Source organism: Mollisia scopiformis, assembly GCF_001500285.1.
Source record: "Mollisia scopiformis unplaced genomic scaffold LY89scaffold_6, whole genome shotgun sequence".
NCBI classification, from domain to species: domain Eukaryota; kingdom Fungi; phylum Ascomycota; class Leotiomycetes; order Helotiales; family Mollisiaceae; genus Mollisia; species Mollisia scopiformis.
This window is the reverse complement of record NW_017263586.1, coordinates 1691418-1708931: the sequence shown is the minus strand read 5'-3', so window position 1 is coordinate 1708931 and position 17514 is coordinate 1691418. Positions and strand designations below refer to the sequence as shown.

Genomic DNA, 17514 nt, shown 5'->3' with positions numbered 1-17514 from the left:
GAAAGAACCCATGTTACAGGCCAGCTATGCCTATTACGGTGGTCCCTTAGAACGGTAGGTCATATTATCCCTCGTAGATTTGTAATTTGAGTTCAACTAGCAATGGGGCGGTGAAACATACAACCTCCTCCCAATCTTAACTCCTTCAGGAACGAACTCGGACGCCACTGTGGGAGGAATCTCAAAAGCAAAGCCATTCAAAATTATGGCAAGTCTAAATACCACGCCCAAGGAATGTTCTTTTACCCAGCTCATGCTCAACTGTCTGGAACAATGGCAGCCCTTGGACTTCTTGAATCAGCATTGTCTCATCATGGAGCTCATAAGACTCACAATATCCATTCTCCTTCGTTCCAACAGCTTGCCACGTAGAGACAGCCTCTTCGTGTCCGATGTGGATGAGCGGTTTCCCTGTCCCAGCAGCACTTGCATCCGCCACAAGTTGAACTTCACAGCATTTCTCCAAAAGCACGAAATAAGCAACTGTTTCTTCAATGCTCCTGGCTGCCGTCAATACACCATGATTTCCTAACAGGACTGCTTTCTTGTTGCCCAGTGCTGCTGCTATATGTTTGCCTTCATTCGAATCCAAGACCACTCCTGCGAATGTCCTAAACCCTGTCAGAAAAGCCTCAAAGGAGGTTGGACAACCCACGGATAGAGCGCATGATCATTGTAAAACACGCACGAATCTTGAGTAATCGGATCCAAGGTTCGCCCTATAGCACAGAAAGCTCTGCCATATGTACTATGCGAATGAGCTGCACAAACAACATCGGGTCTCGCTGAGTGGATTTCTGAATGAATTGCAAAGGCAGCATAATTCAGAAACCTATTTTGACCTCCTTGAATAACATGCCCGTCGTGACTAACGAGGATCAAATCTTCTGGGGTAATCAAAGAAAAGTGAAGCCCTGTGAGTTGTGAGAGGAGAGACAGGTATCGAGGGGAGTGTACTGACCAAACGGGTTGACCCAGAAACTTTGGGGATCAACAGGATCTTGAAGAGTGATATGACCAGCTACACCTTCAGCAATTGCTTAGCTAATGCACCCCAATCGCCGAACGATCACCTACCTTCACAGAACCCGAACTGAGCGAAGATCCGGAATGCAAGTGCAAGCCGATGCTTCAAGTATTTTCGCTCTTCATATTTGTCTGCGAAGTATGGTGGACCCTTAGGAACATCTTCCGGGAGTGTCAAGCTGGGATCTCCACTTCTGTGAAATCGCTCTTGACTGGATTGCGATGTGACTTCTGTTGCGGATGGAGCCATTGTTTTCTAGAAGGGTTGAAGGTTTAGAACTGACATGAACTATGATGGATTGAATTGATAATGGAGATCTAAAGCCAAGTTTCATAGCTAGAGGGAGATTCTATTTGAGCGCCGCATCCCACTTTTCAAATCCCACTATCAGCACTTCCTTGCACAACACTTCTCTCAATCTTACTTTCAAGCTATCAACAACATTAGAACGTGAAATTAAGGCTCCGTAGCAAGGCAAATTTTCTGCTCAATAGTATGGCTCTTTTGTCTCCAACCGTCCTCGATGCGCTACTTGGGCTCGTTCCAATGCTCACCCTCGGGGAACTCAATTACTGCATCTTCCATCTTCATTCCAATTCTCCACCTTCCCAATCTTGGCCAGAAATTGTCGCTCTGCTGTCGTTCCGATCCATCCCCTCGATCTTCCCCCAACAGAGGTTGTTGCTCACCAGTGTCATGGCAGCTCTGTCTCAAATCAAACCACCCAAGAGACGTTTTTTTACTCGACTCGACAGCTGCAATCTTGCACCATTGCCGAGTCCCCACGAGTTCTTGCCCTTTCCCTTCCGGCAATGGCGGTTGCACGAGACCTAGATCCATCCCAATGTACTTCGCCCAATCTGTTGAACACGGAAAGCTAGGCACGTAAGATATGGGCAGGAAAGTGGTCTGGATGAGAGGAGCAGGACTTTGAACTCTCTCTTCACCAGATGCATCAGCGACCATGGGATGGACTGTAATCTTCGTTCCACCATCTGGAAGGCCAACGAATTTAAATCGTGCCAGATGTTTTGGAACATTCCAATCTGCTTCTCTATTAGCAATTTTCTCCCTCGAAGAGTAGACTCATACTTCTGCGTCCATTCCAGCACGTCTTTTCCTGACTGACAAACACTTTGGTACATCTTAAATTCTTCCTCTGCTCGAGCTTCACCTTCCCGTTACTATCCTTCGTCTCGACTTCATACTGGAAGTATCCAGGAACCAAAACCAGCTCGTCGTATGGACCAACAGGTGTCTCGGTGTATCGAATCAACTGCAGCATGCCCAGACCCCCCTTCAAGTCACCCTTTGAGAAGGATGATGTTGCTTCGAGTGGCGAATAGATGAAATTCGGATCAGACGAGAGTGTTGCTGCGTCTTTCGACGTCAAGTACACCATGAAAATATACAGTGTGCCTTTGAGAGTCCATGGCGCAGGGGCGACGGGAATTGCCTCGTGACTCGAGGCCGACATTGTTGCTAAGGGGAACTTGAGAGGTGTTGAAGGTGTTTATCTTGAACGATTAGTTGGAGTTGTTAGCACGAGTGAGAAAAGTTTGCGGATGATGAGCTGAGAGGTTGTACCGTAGTTCACCAATTGCTCACCCGCAGGATCCTTGCATTGCTAATGCTGCCAGCTTTTTGATTGGTCACATTGCGCCTCATACTTACTGAATTGGGAAGTGGTGCATGTTGAATAATCAGATTGACACTTAGGCATACCTAGGTACGTTCTCAATAAAGTACCAAGTCAGGGACACAGCCACTAGTAAAGTTTCCTGATGTCAATGAGAGGATATTCCGAGCTTTAGGTGCTCTATACTTAATCAAACTGAGCTCAAAGTCTGCTGAAGCAGCGACGGGAAGGAAAAGCACAACAACAGATGGATTCCACCCACCACGAAATCGAAGATGCCTCGAAACTATAGCGGCAAACATCAATTTTTGTTCCATTTTCTTCTATATCTAAAACTTCTCACAACTCCCGTTTTGAAATACATCAACACTATAGACAGCTCCGCCGACGGGCACAGGCACCTTTCCGTATTCACCATCCCCTCCAGAAGTGGTCACATACAAACAACCTTGATCACGCACTCCCCTTCCAAACTGGCAGGCAGTTGGACCAGGCAAATTCGTCAAGTTCGCATCGCGATGCTTCTGCACAAAAACTTCACTCAAGTTCCCGGATCCTCCAACACTGAAGAGCTGACCTCTCTGATCGATGGTGAAGTCGTCCCCTCCAATTGGGACCACGACAGACGCATTTCCCACTGCATGCCCGAATGCGTTGATGGGAACCTTGCCAATGATGTTTTGGCCAGGGTTCGTGAAGAAAAGAACACCAGTGCGGATCTTGATGCCATCTGCACCGATAACACCATTCACGGCCCCAGGTTTCATGAGCGCATCGTCGACGCTGATCGATGAGTTGCCATTCTCGACATTGATCTGCCACACCACGCCCAAGTTGAGATCCGTAGACAAGATGCGATTCTTCACTTGTGGCAGGGTCGTCAAGCCATCGAGGAATTTCGCCCCGGGCACGTCAGCTACGCGAACAATCGGAACCTCGTACGTGGATTGAGGATCGGGACAGGTTGGAAAGGATGTCAGATTGACTTCAAAGATAGAGAAAGAGCCACTTGTCCCAAGAAATGTTGCGAGCGAGAAATTACCAACAGCAACCTGGAAAATGTCTGGCGCCGTTTCCGTGATCCCCACGGTGCCAGTAACATTCGCGAAGTGATGGATGAGAAAGGGGGCACAGGATTTCGTGGGGTCGACTTGGTAAATATCGGGCGAGGACGCAACGGTCGTCACCAGTTGCCCATTGGATCGCACAGCGAGGTTTTCAACCCAGGTACCGTTGGGGAATTGATGCAGGAGGGTTGTCGGGAGGGAATCATTGGTTTGGTAGCAGAGAGATGCTGGGAGAAAACCCGCGAGAAGGGCGACAGAGACAAGTCGTGCACACATGGAGTCGCAAGTCGCAGTCGTAAGTTGTACCGACAGACAATGCTTCAGCTTACTGCTTATATGTGTGGCCCCTTTCCCGTCATCTTCGAAAGGCGCGAATTGGCCGTGATTTGATCACTCAGTCAGTTGCTGTGCATACTGTCATGCAATCCTGTGCGCCACCATGCTGTCAGATTCTTCATTCGCGTTGAATTCGGGTTAGGAGGGCGTGGGTTTTCACGAAGGCAGAGCCGTGTCGTTTCTCCTGAATCCTCCAACATTTTCATTACGATTGAACAATGTTTAGATTCTATGGCACTGTATATGTTGGCGTACATTCAGTTGAGGAAATAAGAACTGTCTAACGAAGAGCTGAAAGGTCGTCTCCGCGTACGAGCCTGCGGCGATCTAGCTGGGCTCCGCTCTTGCAGTACCCTGGGGACTTGGAGCCTGAGGCCACTACTTATTTTCCTTACCCTTTTTCGAGACCCAGAAAATTCATATTCTCTCACATTGACATTGACATATTTTGTTGTGTATTGTGCAGAACACTGTATTCTCGGCATGCTTGGCAAACTGTCTACGCTGCTTCCAATCTACTTGTCTCCATACTGGTTCTCTTGCAGCAATGGCAGTCCATTCGCCTTTGGAGGCGCCTTCGGTTCGGATTGCAGAACCACCTTCTCTGCTACCAACTTCCTCAGTCGCTCTGCTTCCGCCGAGTACTTACATCGGCCACGGATAAGCTTGCCATATCGGTAGAGCAACCACGGAAATGGCATACATGCGAGCGCCAGAAATGCTGGGATGGTGGCAGCCCAATGGATCCCGAGGTTATGATACTGAGCGGGTGTGAAGAGTGGGAAAACGGCGCCAAAGATGCATCGCAGCACGGCGCTGGCTGCCAGAGCGGAGGCGGCATAGATGGTATACGCATCAACCAGATAGTTGGTGATCGCAAGATAGACGAGAACCATGCCGGTCCCAAAGGGCCAACCCGCTGCGATACTGGCGATGGCAGAGACAGAAGGGAAGTTGGTCCAGGCGAACCAGAAGAGCTGGAGGGAAGGTCAGCCAAAGAAGAAGACTCGCTCACAATGCCCGCAACGCACCGACAAAGGCACGAGAACGCTGCCTATCATTCCTGCGACCATACGAGTTTCCGGCGTTGCTTGACCTGCGGCAGATATACGCCTGTACTGGAGGTTCACCCAAATGGCGCACATCACACCGGTAATCATACCCACTGCCACTCCAACGAACGCCAAGCCTCCGAGTCCCAATGACCATCCTCGCACCTCCTCATACACAATTATGAAAGCACCGAAAAAGCTGTAAAGTGTGCCATATATCAGGGCCATATACACGGACAGCAAGAGTACGATGGGCTCTGTGAAGAACAAGATCCATGGTCTCGACAGTGCATTCGCGAACAGCTGCTTCGCTGAGACGGAAGCTTTGTCATGTTGAATGACGTCTTGGTACACATGCCCAGTGACCTTGCTCATCCGTGCTGCGCGGCGGCGGAGGAGAAAAGGAGCATACGTTTCTGGGATGGAAGAGCTTCCCAAGACAAACATGCTACCAGTAAAGATAGTCATGACACCTTCAACCCATCTCCAACCACCCTTTTCGGCCACGAAACCCGAGACGATGGGCCCGATGGCAGGACCCAAGTATGGTGACACAACAAAGGCGCTCATGGCGAGCCCGCGCTGCGTCGGAGGGAACATGTCGGAGATAATACCACCTGCATTTGTGAGCGGCGACGATGCGCACACGCCAGTGAAGAAACGCAATACCACTAACGCAGCGATACTCTGTGATGCGGTACAACCGCCGTTGAAGATCGTCACTCCAGCGAAGGAAGCGACAAACACTGCTTGCCGGCCGTAGAGCTCACTCAATGGCCCCCAAATGATGGGGCCAATAGCTTGGCCAAGGTTGAAGGTGAATAGGCCAAGTATTACGACCTAGTCATTCCAGATTTGTCAGTGGTGATGTGGGTGTTGCGAAGCACGAGCGGCATACCTCTCCGGTAGTCCTAAGATCTTGCGCTATCAAGACAGCAGGCGAGAGATAGGCGGAAGAAGAGAATGAAACCGAGAGGGAGGTGAGTGCCATCACAATGGTGATGAATACCTTCTTCGACATGGAGAAGTTGAATGGATTGCGGGTATCTCCAGGGACCCATTCTATAATATAGGGATCATCCTCTGTGCCTGCTCCCCTATATTGATGCTGTAGGACTCGAGGTGAAAGGACGGCTTGATCAAGTATCATACGCCAATGAGAGATTTTTTGGCTTTTGGATTCAGAGTTCTGCATATCTTCATTGTCGAACATGTTTGGATTTGCCGTTGTGTTTTCGCGGTTCAGCTGATTGGCTGGCTTTTTGTGGTGGAAAGAACAACGGAGTCCTCGTTGGATTTGCGGTGTCTATCCGTGTATCAACAAAGGAATTTCTGTTTCATGGCTAAAGAAACAAGTTGTGGAGAGTGTCAGTGTTGAGTGCCTGCGATGGTTAGCACTGCATATCGCTTGGCTAATCGCGGAGAAGCATCCGATACTGCAGTCAGACTGCAGTCAGATCGCTGTCAGAAAGCCAAGTTGTGCATTGAATCACTCAACTGCCGTCCTTCTACTCCATCATCTCGGGAACCCGTGCTTTCAATCGTCATCCCCTACAGATGAGCTCAGCGGATTCCTCAGGGTAGCAATTCACATGATTTACATCACCCTAGTAAAATGTCACGATTTTTAAAATTATGAAGAATGCATTCTTCTATTTCAATTTCTCTACCTTTCGAGATTCTCTCAAAGAACATTACCAGTAGCCATGGTATCTTCACATCTTCAATTGCGATGGTTCCCGTTATGCCTCGTGGCATTGTCAATTTTATGGCGAAGCATCGAAGCCCAGCAGGTCATTGCGCCACCCCCAGCTGTTCATGGCACCCTCACGTTCAACATAACAAATGATCACACAATCCGGGTCACTATCAATAACCCGCCAATTAACCTTTTCAACAACAATCTCCTCGACGACATGCTTTCCTTCCTCACCTCCCTCGTCCCCAGCAACCGAGCTACTCCGCCCCCGAAAGTAGTAATCTTCTCCAGCTCCAACCCCGACTTTTTCATGATGCACCGCGACGTACAAGGAATCATCCCACCACTCGTTCCCTGGAAATTGCAAGCTATCAACAACTACATCTCCATCACGCGGTATCTGCAGAATATCACCACCACGGTCTTCATCGCCGAATGCAACGGCCGCGCTTTCGGAGCTGGAAATGAAGTCATGGTACAAATGGACATGCGTTTCGCCGGTCCTAACGCGAGCGTAGGATTTTTCGAAGACGGGCTCGGCGTGTTCCCTGGCGGAGGAGGACAACAATTCCTCCTCGAGCTCGTAGGAAAAGCTCGAACTATGGAATACGTTCTTGGAGCATTACAGATTGATGGGCCGACCGGAGCTGAGATTGGTTGGTTCAACCGGTACTATGAATCTGCAGATGCCATGACGAGGTCTATTGATGATTTAGCGGCGCGGATCTCGACGTTTCCGAATGGGACGGTTAATGCAACCAAGTCGGGTTTGAGTTGGAGGAATCCGACACTGGAAGTACTGGAGGCAGATATTGCAGAGTTTATCAGGTTGGATGCTATGCCTGACCGGGCGCCGCTGGAGGAAATGTTTTTGAATGTTACGAAGAATGAGACAGCTACACCGTTTGAGATGAACACGCCATTGAATATGCCGGAGCTGTACGTTTGATGGAAAGAACATGGTTCAAAAATGACTTAGGTTTAAGTAGATCTACCTTAGACTTGCACGATTCTTGGAAAAGGATATGTAATTTGAATGGAGCTATAGAGAAGAAAACAATGATATTGAACTACAGATAGGAAAATCGTTACGACTCATGATCACCATGGTTACTATTCTTGTCAGTTTTGTCTCAATCGAAACATTTATACTTCTAAGAACGTATTCCTCGTCGCTCAACCATATCATCTGTTACCCTATCCCATCCACATTGAGGAGAATACCATTTCGAATCGCGCACTGAGTTGGCTTATGCATGCACAATAGAGTACTGTGAATGTTACCCCGCATCTATCTCAGCTTACTCCTATGTCCTATTAGAAGAGAGTCGTTATTTAACAAACTTAAAACCAGCCCTAAGCAGGATAGTTATGATAGTTAAGATTGAAATGGCACTGTATAAGAGAGAAAGCAGGAGGAAAGATCTCGTTGTGACTGTCTTAGCTATCGAAACCATGCGAAAAAATCAGGCGTACAGAATGAATAAGTGAGATGGAAAAAAATCCACGAAAAAGACCATCACTTCTCCCCCTCGGAGCCGAGTGTTTCAGCCAACTTATCAATCGTCATCGTCGCACCAAGTAAGTTCAATAAAGAAACATCCTTTCCAAAGCGCGTGAACAGCCAATTCCGCAGCTCTGCCGCTACCATACTATCAATGCCATAAGCATTGATCGGTGTACCAGTGTCGACGTCCTCGACTGGAACATACAACAGTCGTGAGATCCGAAGCCTGACTTGTTCAGCAACAGTGCCGTTCTCCGATTCATCCAATGCCTTGGTCTCTGATGTCGCAACAGAGAGCATCCGTGTTGCGTGGATGAGGAGGGAAAAGCGGGGGTCAGAAGCCCAGACCATATCTTGCAGTGGATAGGTCTTGTCGACCGTGTCCAGACCTGCGGGCTCAATTCCGACGAGGAGATGACCTTGTGACTCTGGGTCGTATGTGAAGATGTCTTGTGAAGGAGAAGGTGGAGAACACACTCCGGCTTGGCAGTATTGAAGGAACTCATCCTCATTATTACCATAGAAGCCATTTCTAATCATCGCTTGTTGATATCTTCACAATGAAGTCAGCGTCAAAGGAATGAAGTGACATTGATCTTGATGCTTACTCTGGCATATAACTCACGATTCCAACGCCTAACACTTGACTTAAACTCAAAGATGTAGCAGGAAGACCGAGTTTTTGACGATATCGAGCAAAGGCATCCATAAAAGCATTCGAAGCGAGATAATTGCTTTGCGTTGCGGTGCCGAACATCACGGTCCAAGAGCTCCACATCTGGAAGAAGTCAAGTGGAGAGTTGAGGAGCGCCCGATGGAGGTTCACGGTGCCGTGAACTCTGGAGTTCAAGGTAGCATTGAACTGATCCAGAGACATTGATTCAAACAGACCGTCCTATTGCGCGATTAGGAGACGCCTCTGTACATCACCTACAAAGAGAATACTTACGTGAAGTGTCAACGCTCCTTGAACCACGCCCTTGATCGGAGATATACAAGCAGCCACAGCAGCTTCAACATCTTCGAGTCGAGAAACATCGCCCTGTATGATATTGGTAGTTACCCCGCGCAAACGAAGGCTCTCAAGGAACCGCTGGGCCTCAGCGGTATTCGCACCGCTCCGGGATAGATAGGTCAGTTTTCGGGCACCCCGTGAAACTGCCCAATCGCTGAAAGATCTGCCCAGTCCTCCAAGGCAACCAACCAAAAGATAGGTGGCCTCTGGATCGAACGAAGCGTGGAACGGGCTTTTCCGGAACTACAACCGTTAGTTTATTCGTTTCTTGTCGAGTTTATCATTAGCAGGATGTCTGTTCCACATACCTTGATCCCCATCTCGGGCTCGTGTTCGTACGAGAGGATGATTTTGCCAATATGATTTCCTTTGCTGAATGTTGCCAAGGCTTTATCTATCTCTGCAACATGGAATGTGTAGAAAGGCAGGGGCCTGATGTGTCCTAGTGACCGAAATTCATGAATCTTGCTCATGAGACTGACAATCGTTAGCCAGAACAGGACGAAAAGCCCAATATAAAAAGGAGACATACCGTGCTATTGTAGCTGGGCTATCTTTGCTCAGTACCTCAAGATCAAAAGAAGCAAAGAGAGCATTGCGCCGAAAGACATCGAGGTTGAGTTTCCCACTATCCAGAACTTCCGTCCGCCCAATTTCAATGAAGCGTCCACATGGAGCAATGCAGGTCCAATACTCGTGCATTAACTGACCGCGTGCACTGCAGAGAATGACATCAACTCCCCGGCCATTTGTTGCTTCGAGAACCGCAGAGGCGGATGCAAGGTCGCGCGAGCCAAAAATATGATCCTCAGCAATTCCGTAATCCATTGAAAGGAGAGCAGACTTCTTCTCAGGTGTTCCCACCGTAACAAATATTTCAGCTTCACACATGCGCGCTATCTGCACAGCTGCGAGTCCTACTGCTCCCGTTGCGGATTGGATGAGAACAGACTCTCCCTTTTGCAACCTTCCCAGCTCCATGAGACCATAGATGGCGGTGCAGAAGGCAATGGGCATGGTGACGGAATCGGCAAATGAATCTTGTGGATGGATTTTCTGGCAGAACGATGCTTTGTCTCTAACGAAGTTTCCGAATTTAGCAAAGGACTGGCAATACACTTCATCTCCAGGTTCAAACTGGGTGACGGAGGATCCGACCTTGGTGATGCGTCCTGCACACTCGTCGCTGAATGTATTTGAATGATGGCGTCCGGTGACGACAGCGATATCTTTGTTGTTCACGCCGGCAAACCGAGTCTCGATTTCAACGCAGTCATCTGGCAGAGGGTGAGAGAATTCTTCATCTTCACGGAAGTATAATGTACTCAGTACACCAGGTTTGTCGATATCTACCCGTATAGGTGTTGATCTCAATTCTCTCAATGATTTTTCTTGTGTCGACAAGGTCTGTTCTGTGATATCTCTGGATTGCGTGTTGAGTGCATCATCAGCAACAAGTCGGCTAATGTAGAGAAGACCATTCTTCATCCTGAACTCGCTGTCCTCTGTAACCGAGCCATTGGCAAGCCGTGATTCTGCTTCAGCAATGTCCTTGAAGATCGAGACATCTGCGGTTGAGGGTTTATTTTCCAAGTCAAGGGTCCCCAAGCGAAGTTGGCTCATCTCAGTTCGTAGTCCACGGACGACTCCTGAAATCATGGCAAAGGCAGGCTCTCGTCCATCTAACAGGTTGCCAGCAGAAATCCACAATGCTGATTGAGCTGACTGCACATATTTCTGGAAACCTGCGAACTCAGCCGGAGTAGCGTCGGTGAAGAAAGGAGATTCGACCTCAAGCAAGAAGAGAATTCGAGTATGCGGGATGCTTTTCATGCTAGAAATGGAGATTATTTCTATCGTAAAGCCAAGCGATGTGAGGTAGTCTGCCATACCGAGGACAAACTTGGTCGGCTGATCACGGTGGATCTATCAAACAAGTTAGAAGGGTTGTCAGGATGACCGAACAGCCCGTGGGTGCCTGGTGTTACATACCAATGTCATCCCTAACTGACTGTAATCAACTCCACTATCAACTCGTTCTTTCACTTGAATAGCTGTTGCACAGATGACAGTTGCAGATATATTGTCACCGGCATAATCATCCAGATGGAAGTCAAGGCCACTAAACCCAGCCTGTGGCAAGACAGAGCGCCACATGTCCTTGCCCAGGAATGGTCCATCCCGGCGTGGAAATTCTGGGTCAAGATCTCCCTTCCAGAAATCAGAGAATGTCCCTAGAACCAGACCAGCACTCAATTGCGATTGCGTCAGCTCGAGGAGAATCATGCGGCCGCCGGGTTTCAAAGCACTGCGAACATTCATGAGAGTGTTCCTAATGTTCGAAGTCGCATGAACGACGTTCGAGGCAATGACCAGATCCCATTCCGCTTGGTACCCTTGGGCGTCGGCAGGTTTCTCCATATCGAAGACACCGTAAGTCAATCCGAGATACTTACTGAGTTTGGCCTCGGCATCAGCTAGGAACGAGGGTGTAGTGTCTGTGAACCGATATTCTTCGTACCGTCGCCAGAGCGTGTGGCCCGAAAGAGCTGGCAAGATCTCTTTAGTTGCACTACCAGTTCCAGCTCCGATTTCCAGAATGCGGAGTCCTGGTTTTTCATGAGCAAGCAAGTCAATTACTCGTGCGAGTCGTCGATTGCCTTCCTTGTAGACTTGACCATATTCGTAGTTCTCGATGAGCAGATTATCCTGGAGGGCAACTTGGATGCCCGTCTTTTCGCCATTGTAGATTGCCGGGAGGTTGGCATACAAGTGACACATGAGGCGTGATTCAGAGGACACCGGGTTTAATAAGGCAGCCCGTCGATTAATCTCGGCTTCTCGTTCTGCGTCGCTGTAGTTGAAAATTTGTTTGGCTGGTGAGAATGAGTTTTTTACTGCCAGGAGTAGCTTTTGCTCAGTCCAGTCAAGGAGGCGTTGGAGGTGGGGAACCTAGAAAGAGTTATTTGAGTGGATGAAGAGGAGCTTTGGAATGCTTACTTGGGAACCATTCTCGAAAATAGATGCATTTGTGGCCTTGAAATGAATGAGCTGATGTAGCGCGAGGCTGTTGAGAGATGGTATGATAGCATTGTCATCAAGAGTGACAGGTGGATGAAGACTGGCAATTTTCGAATCATCGAGCTGAGAGAACTCGGGCTTCCATATCATCCTCGTGTAGGGTCCGTTTCTGTTGTCTATGACGTGAGGAGTCTGATCTGATGCAATGAAGAAGACATTTCTGGCGTTCAAAAATGGCAAGTCATCAGATCCACAAATCGTCAAATCTGCGGAGAGTCCCCGCACTCCTTTCAGATTTCCCTTCGCGATCATGTTTGTCATCCCATTTGCAAGAATTGAATTTCGTGGCCAGACAAAAATAGTCTCGAATCCCACTGGCATATAAGCCTTTTTGAATGTGTGAGGGGTGTTTTTGTGGGAGGCTAATATGAGAAGCTGCAACGCAGCATCCAAGGCGGCTGGATGAATGATATACCGTGATTCATTCTTCATCAAGTTGGAGGTAGGGTGGGGATTGATTGTTGCAGCGGCCATGTTCGTGGAGCCCACTGCATGTATCTTTGATAGGCCTCGGAATGTTGGGCCATAGCAAAGTCCAACTCGTGTGAACTGTTCATACCACCGAGAGACAGATACATCTTTGTGTAGGGACGAAGAGGCTTTGAATTCGCTGAGTAGGTGACTCGTTTTATGCTCTACGGCACCCAAAATCAGTATCTTGAATCTCACAAATGAATTATTAGTGCAGTACCTCTAGGATCAAACGATACCTCCACACTGCCTGTGCAGTGCGTTACAAACACATCTTTTCCACTTTCGCGTGCGACGGAAGTGAGTCTGAAATCATATCTCGATTCGTATCTCAACGTCGAGTTTAGCGCTGCTGGGCGTAAAGTGAAGAGCATTTCTATGCCAGCATCGTCTTCGGGAATGATAAAAGCGTTCTGGAGCGTCACGTCACGAAACTCAAAACTATCAATGGTTTCTGGTACTCTCCCATCGATCTCAATACACTGCATTGCAGCTTCGAGAGCCATTGATAAGTACGCTGCTGATGGCAGAACCATATCATTGCCAAGCTGCAAAATGAGTTAGAGAGGGGGACAGAGATTAGGCGCTTACTTACACGATGATCACTGAGCCACGGCAAAGTCTTGCTTCGTAGGATATTTCGCCACGTTGGCTCATCTCGTGATCCTCCTGGAATTCGACTTCCGAGCAAGTCGTGTCGCGGATGCTGTCTTAAGCGCCACTCTCTAGTGTAACGATTCTCCAAAATGATTGATTCATCAGAGTATTGCCATTTGTAATGTGGCAGATCAGTGACGACCTTTCCATATACTAGGCTCCCATCACCCGTTGCTGAGGGAGTGGCATTGACATTGGCAAGATCCACGTTCACGCCCTTCGTGAACATATTGCCGGCCAATGTGAGGAGATCGATAGCACCATCAGAACTATGACACTCAACATTAGCGTTCCGATTCACGAGTTTTGAAACTGGAGTTGCATGTTCTCAGAGTAATGAAAAAGGCAAGCTTCCCCAAACGATCTGAGGCTGCAAATTCCAAGCTGAAAAGAGGTAACTGTTACTATGAAAAATTTTCTTACTTTCTTTTCATGGCAGGAATGTAATCCGGAATCTTATCCAAACCTGCTGCCTGGAATATCTGGCGAAGAGGACCTTGAAGCGCGCTGTGGGGGCCAATCTCGGCGACAATATCGATGTCTATGGAGCCTAACATCGCGGTGACAGCCTCGTCGAATAGAACGGGAGACTCAAGGTTGGATCTCCAATATGCGGGGCCTAGTGAACCGCCAGGATTCAAAGCCCCATAGACAGAGGAGAAAAATGCAACATCGTGAACGTTCGTTGCGCCATGTTCCTTCCGTAGGGGACTCATTACGTGATCATGAGGAACAGATCCAAGGAAAGAATGCATGGATTGCTCGTACTCCTGGCCTAGAGCCTTCATGTGGTGAGAATGGTAAGCGTTCCCACCTGTGGACAAGATCCTTGCGAAAACACCATCTGCGTCTAAGTCTTTCTTGACTTCGTGAATAGAGTCGGAATCGCCACTCAGGGTGACGCTGTTCGGAGAATTGTGACAGGCCTGAACAATGTGGCTCTGAAAGGACTTGATGTATCGTTCTGCATCTCTTGATCCTAGACCAACAGCAAGCATTGAACCTTTCGCTGCATTGTGGCTAACTGCTTTGCCTCTAAGATACGCAGCCACTATACAATCTCTTCTGGAGCTGAGGTGAGCAGCGTAGCTTGCAGCAATTTCGCCTACCATGATAGTCAGCGGTTCATCCCAAAGAGGAGAAGATAAAGTTCTGTTTCTTACCCGATGAGTGACCCACAACTGCCGCAGGTAAAATACCCCACGAGGTCAAAATATCGACAAGAGCCAGCTGCACAGCTGTGACGACTGGTTGGGAGATTTGAGCGTTGTGAATCTTGCTTATTTTAGCGGATTGACGAAGTACGTCTGCTCGGTTGTCAATTTTACATCGTCCACATGACTGTTCTGCATGTGCGTACCTTCTATCAACCATTGTCTCCCATCATTCAGCTCATCAAGGTCCTTATCAAGAGCACGGATTGTATCAAGGAATGTAGGGAATTCTTCCATGAGAGCGAGACCCATTTGAGGCCACTGTGCGCCTTGTCCTGAAAATTTTCCATCAGTCGGGAAGGGGAGGATTGAGTAAATGGACTGACCAGTGAATATGAAAGCGACAGTAGGTACCGATAACCCTAACTTTTTGACTGCTGTGGTGTGTGCTCCTTCAATACACTCTTGTACGCTACTCTTCTCCGCAACGGAAAATGCGCGATGCGATAGAACAGAGCGACGTGCGCTCAATGTATATGCGACGTCGCCTAGGTCCCATGTGAAAGGGGCTTGGGCAAGATTGCTAATATTCCCATGAAGAGTTTTCTCATCGTGGGCCGAGAAAGGTAACAGGTACCAAGTTCTGGTAGAGTTGTGACCAATGCTATAACCATTACTGTTGCCATTTCTGTAGCCGTTGTTGAGATGGTCTTTCAAGAGGTCGGTTTTTGAGTCTGCTTGTGTCGCCTTTCTGTATCCGGGCAAGACACTATCTACAGATTCGAGAATTGCATGGGCATTTGCGCCTCCATATCCAAAGCTGTTCACACTCGCTCTGCGAAGAGGGAGGTTGGGCCAGGGAGTACTTTCTGTGACAACACGCAACTTTCCATCTTTGAAATCGACTACAAAGCATTAATGGTTATTTGTGGTTTGGGGGATAGTTGAAGGATCTCACTGTTAGGATTTAGTTTTTTGATACCAATGGTTGGTGGAATCATGCCGTTTTCTATAGCGAGTACGGCTTTCATGATTCCAGCAATACCGCTCGATGGCTCGCTGTGCCCAAGATTCGATTTGATCGAAACGAACGTGTCAACATAAAAATGCTGATAAGAGCAAAGGATAACTTACTGAACCAATGTGAAGGGGTTGCAAGCTCGACCGGCCGTTCGCAAAGATCCTCCCAATGGCATTAACCTCAAGAGGGTCACCAACAGCAGTCCCGGTTCCATGACATTCGAAATATCTTCCTCGCAAGGTAAGCTTCAGAGGAAATAGAGGCAGAGGCACGTGTAGAGGTAACAAACCCAGTCAGTGAGGGATCTAGCCCACCTGCACGTTCATAGGCACGCCTGATCACAGCCTCTTGACCATCGGGGCTGGGATGTGTAATACCCCCTGTCCTCCCGTTCCTAAATAAGCCATCAGAATATGTTGACAATGTGGGGGAAGGGAGTCTTCATACGCATTTACCGCTGTTCCGCGGATCACTGCCCGGATTGGATCCCTATCCTTCACAGCTTCTGACAACTTCTTAATATACAGAGCGCCAATACCATCAGCACGGGCGTAGCCATCAGCTATTAAGAATTAGCAGGCAAGATAGATCAAAGGGAGGTAATTGTACCAGAGGCATCAAAGGTATGGCACACTGAAGTGGGAGAGACTGCTCCAAGAACGGAAGAGAAAAGCTGGCACTCGGGAGTCAGAATCAGGTTGGACCCGCCAACGACTGCCCCAACGCAGTCACCCGAGGCGATTGCCGAGCAGGCCATATGTAGAGCATACATCGAACTGCTGCAAGCTGTATCGAGAGTCATGCTTGGTCCTTTAAGATCAAACACGTAATTGATGCGGTTACTGAGGACGGTTATGCCTCCACCAGTCACGGCATACGGCGGCGAGTACTCAGGATCTCGATACTGCATAAGCTGGTGATCATAATTAAAATTGCCAACAAAGCAACCCGTCTTTGATCCAGCGAGTCTTTCCATGGACACACCAGCAGACTCAAAAGCTTCGTATACGACTTCAAGAAGTTTCCGTTGGGCAGGATCAAGGCTTGCGACCTCTCGTGGGTGAATGCCGAAGAATGCATTGTCAAAATCCTGGACTCGAGACTTGATGAAGCAGCCACCTTCGGTATAGAATGAGCCCGGTCGACTGCTGTCGGGATGGTAGAATGACTCGACAGTCAATCTGTCAGAAGGAAATTTGCTGTAAGCGTGCCTTTTCTCTTGAAGGAACGACCAAAGTTCCGAAGGTGATTCCGAGTCCCCAGGCCAACGACATCCTAACCTGTCAGTGAGACTACAATTGAAGAGAAAACACAGACAACCCACCCATGCCGACAATAGCAATTGGTTCGGCGCATTCGGATACTGGAGGTTCTGAATGGAGCTGGGTTGGTGTTGTGGATCCCATGTTGAATGACTTCAAGGTCAAGGAATATCTGGATCAGTTCAGTTGGACAGTCTTTTTTAGTATGTGGACAAGTCCGAAACGAAGTGAGACAGGAGAGCGGCTCTGCCTAGAAGGTGTGGAACGGGAAAGTCTCTCTCTGGGACTCTGGATTTACCGGATGATTCTAAGGTGATATTTCGTCTTTCAGCAGTATACCAATGGGTTTGGCCAAATCTGGAGATCAGAGTCAGAAAGAATGACTGGGTGAATGACTGGATCCCCATGTAACCTTCTTCTGAGTGAAGCCGAATTCAGGACCGTCATTCACTCGTGTGACAGTCAGGCCAACTCACGTGATTGTTCCTATCTGATTGTCAGATGGTGTTCTTGCATGCAGCAGCTC

General features: G+C 48.4%; 6 protein-coding genes across 6 annotated transcripts; 1 reads left to right on the top strand and 5 right to left on the bottom strand.

The window, feature by feature from the left end:
- Positions 1-108: 108 nt before the first annotated feature.
- On the bottom strand, positions 109-1361 carry LY89DRAFT_456574 (class II aldolase/adducin domain protein). The gene is made up of 5 exons (XM_018207641.1): positions 1078-1361; positions 962-1027; positions 656-914; positions 334-611; positions 109-288 (listed from the first exon to the last, which is right to left on the bottom strand). The coding sequence occupies exons 1-5, from the start codon at positions 1274-1276 to the stop codon at positions 215-217; spliced, it is 876 nt and encodes a 291-aa protein (XP_018075210.1). The 5' UTR covers positions 1277-1361; the 3' UTR covers positions 109-214.
- LY89DRAFT_640741 (uncharacterized protein) lies at positions 1339-2608 on the bottom strand. Its single transcript, XM_018211677.1, has 2 exons — positions 2120-2608; positions 1339-2073 (listed from the first exon to the last, which is right to left on the bottom strand). The coding sequence occupies exons 1-2, from the start codon at positions 2502-2504 to the stop codon at positions 1556-1558; spliced, it is 903 nt and encodes a 300-aa protein (XP_018075209.1). The 5' UTR covers positions 2505-2608; the 3' UTR covers positions 1339-1555.
- A 337-nt stretch (positions 2609-2945) lies between these two features.
- LY89DRAFT_682512 (uncharacterized protein) lies at positions 2946-4351 on the bottom strand. The gene has a single exon (XM_018214526.1). It carries the CDS (start codon positions 4007-4009, stop codon positions 2996-2998), a length of 1014 nt encoding a protein of 337 aa, XP_018075208.1. The 5' UTR covers positions 4010-4351; the 3' UTR covers positions 2946-2995.
- A 233-nt stretch (positions 4352-4584) lies between these two features.
- LY89DRAFT_579097 (MFS general substrate transporter) lies at positions 4585-6316 on the bottom strand (the record flags this gene model as incomplete). Its single annotated transcript, XM_018208987.1, has 3 exons — positions 4585-5046; positions 5101-5961; positions 6020-6316. 3 exons carry the CDS (start codon positions 6314-6316, stop codon positions 4585-4587), a joined length of 1620 nt encoding a protein of 539 aa, XP_018075207.1.
- Positions 6317-6329: 13 nt separating this feature from the next.
- On the top strand, positions 6330-7901 carry LY89DRAFT_456492 (ClpP/crotonase). The gene has a single exon (XM_018207640.1). It carries the CDS (start codon positions 6828-6830, stop codon positions 7767-7769), a length of 942 nt encoding a protein of 313 aa, XP_018075206.1. The 5' UTR covers positions 6330-6827; the 3' UTR covers positions 7770-7901.
- A 310-nt stretch (positions 7902-8211) lies between these two features.
- Positions 8212-17455, bottom strand: LY89DRAFT_716156 (uncharacterized protein). The gene is made up of 20 exons (XM_018218251.1): positions 17401-17455; positions 17051-17345; positions 16336-17001; positions 16174-16288; positions 16016-16120; positions 15840-15954; positions 15664-15787; positions 15092-15610; positions 14912-15040; positions 14715-14858; positions 13975-14656; positions 13490-13820; positions 13115-13442; positions 12343-13058; positions 11335-12294; positions 9875-11268; positions 9651-9819; positions 9277-9585; positions 8936-9222; positions 8212-8880 (listed from the first exon to the last, which is right to left on the bottom strand). Exons 2-20 carry the CDS (start codon positions 17130-17132, stop codon positions 8340-8342), a joined length of 7716 nt encoding a protein of 2571 aa, XP_018075205.1. The 5' UTR covers positions 17133-17345; positions 17401-17455; the 3' UTR covers positions 8212-8339.
- Positions 17456-17514: the final 59 nt, after the last annotated feature.

What these genes read in the sequence shown, in the direction of transcription:
- LY89DRAFT_456574 (XM_018207641.1), bottom strand. Translation starts at nt 1,276, where the DNA reads ATGGCTCCATCCGCAACAGAAGTCACATCGCAATCCAGTCAAGAGCGA. An exon ending in TTTCTGGGTCAACCCGTTTG is followed by an intron (nt 915 to 961) that starts GTCAGTACACTC and finishes CACAACTCACAG; the next exon opens with GGCTTCACTTTTCTTTGATT. An exon ending in AACGAAGGAGAATGGATATT is followed by an intron (nt 289 to 333) that starts GTGAGTCTTATG and finishes TGATTCAAGAAG; the next exon opens with TCCAAGGGCTGCCATTGTTC.
- LY89DRAFT_640741 (XM_018211677.1), bottom strand. Translation starts at nt 2,504, where the DNA reads ATGTCGGCCTCGAGTCACGAGGCAATTCCCGTCGCCCCTGCGCCATGG. An exon ending in GTGCTGGAATGGACGCAGAA is followed by an intron (nt 2,074 to 2,119) that starts GTATGAGTCTAC and finishes ATAGAGAAGCAG; the next exon opens with ATTGGAATGTTCCAAAACAT.
- LY89DRAFT_682512 (XM_018214526.1), bottom strand. Translation starts at nt 4,009, where the DNA reads ATGTGTGCACGACTTGTCTCTGTCGCCCTTCTCGCGGGTTTTCTCCCA.
- LY89DRAFT_456492 (XM_018207640.1), top strand. Translation starts at nt 6,828, where the DNA reads ATGGTATCTTCACATCTTCAATTGCGATGGTTCCCGTTATGCCTCGTG.
- LY89DRAFT_716156 (XM_018218251.1), bottom strand. Translation starts at nt 17,132, where the DNA reads ATGGGATCCACAACACCAACCCAGCTCCATTCAGAACCTCCAGTATCC. An exon ending in CAAAAAACTAAATCCTAACA is followed by an intron (nt 15,611 to 15,663) that starts GTGAGATCCTTC and finishes AATGCTTTGTAG; the next exon opens with TCGATTTCAAAGATGGAAAG. An exon ending in ATCGTGAGTTATATGCCAGA is followed by an intron (nt 8,881 to 8,935) that starts GTAAGCATCAAG and finishes TTCATTGTGAAG; the next exon opens with ATATCAACAAGCGATGATTA.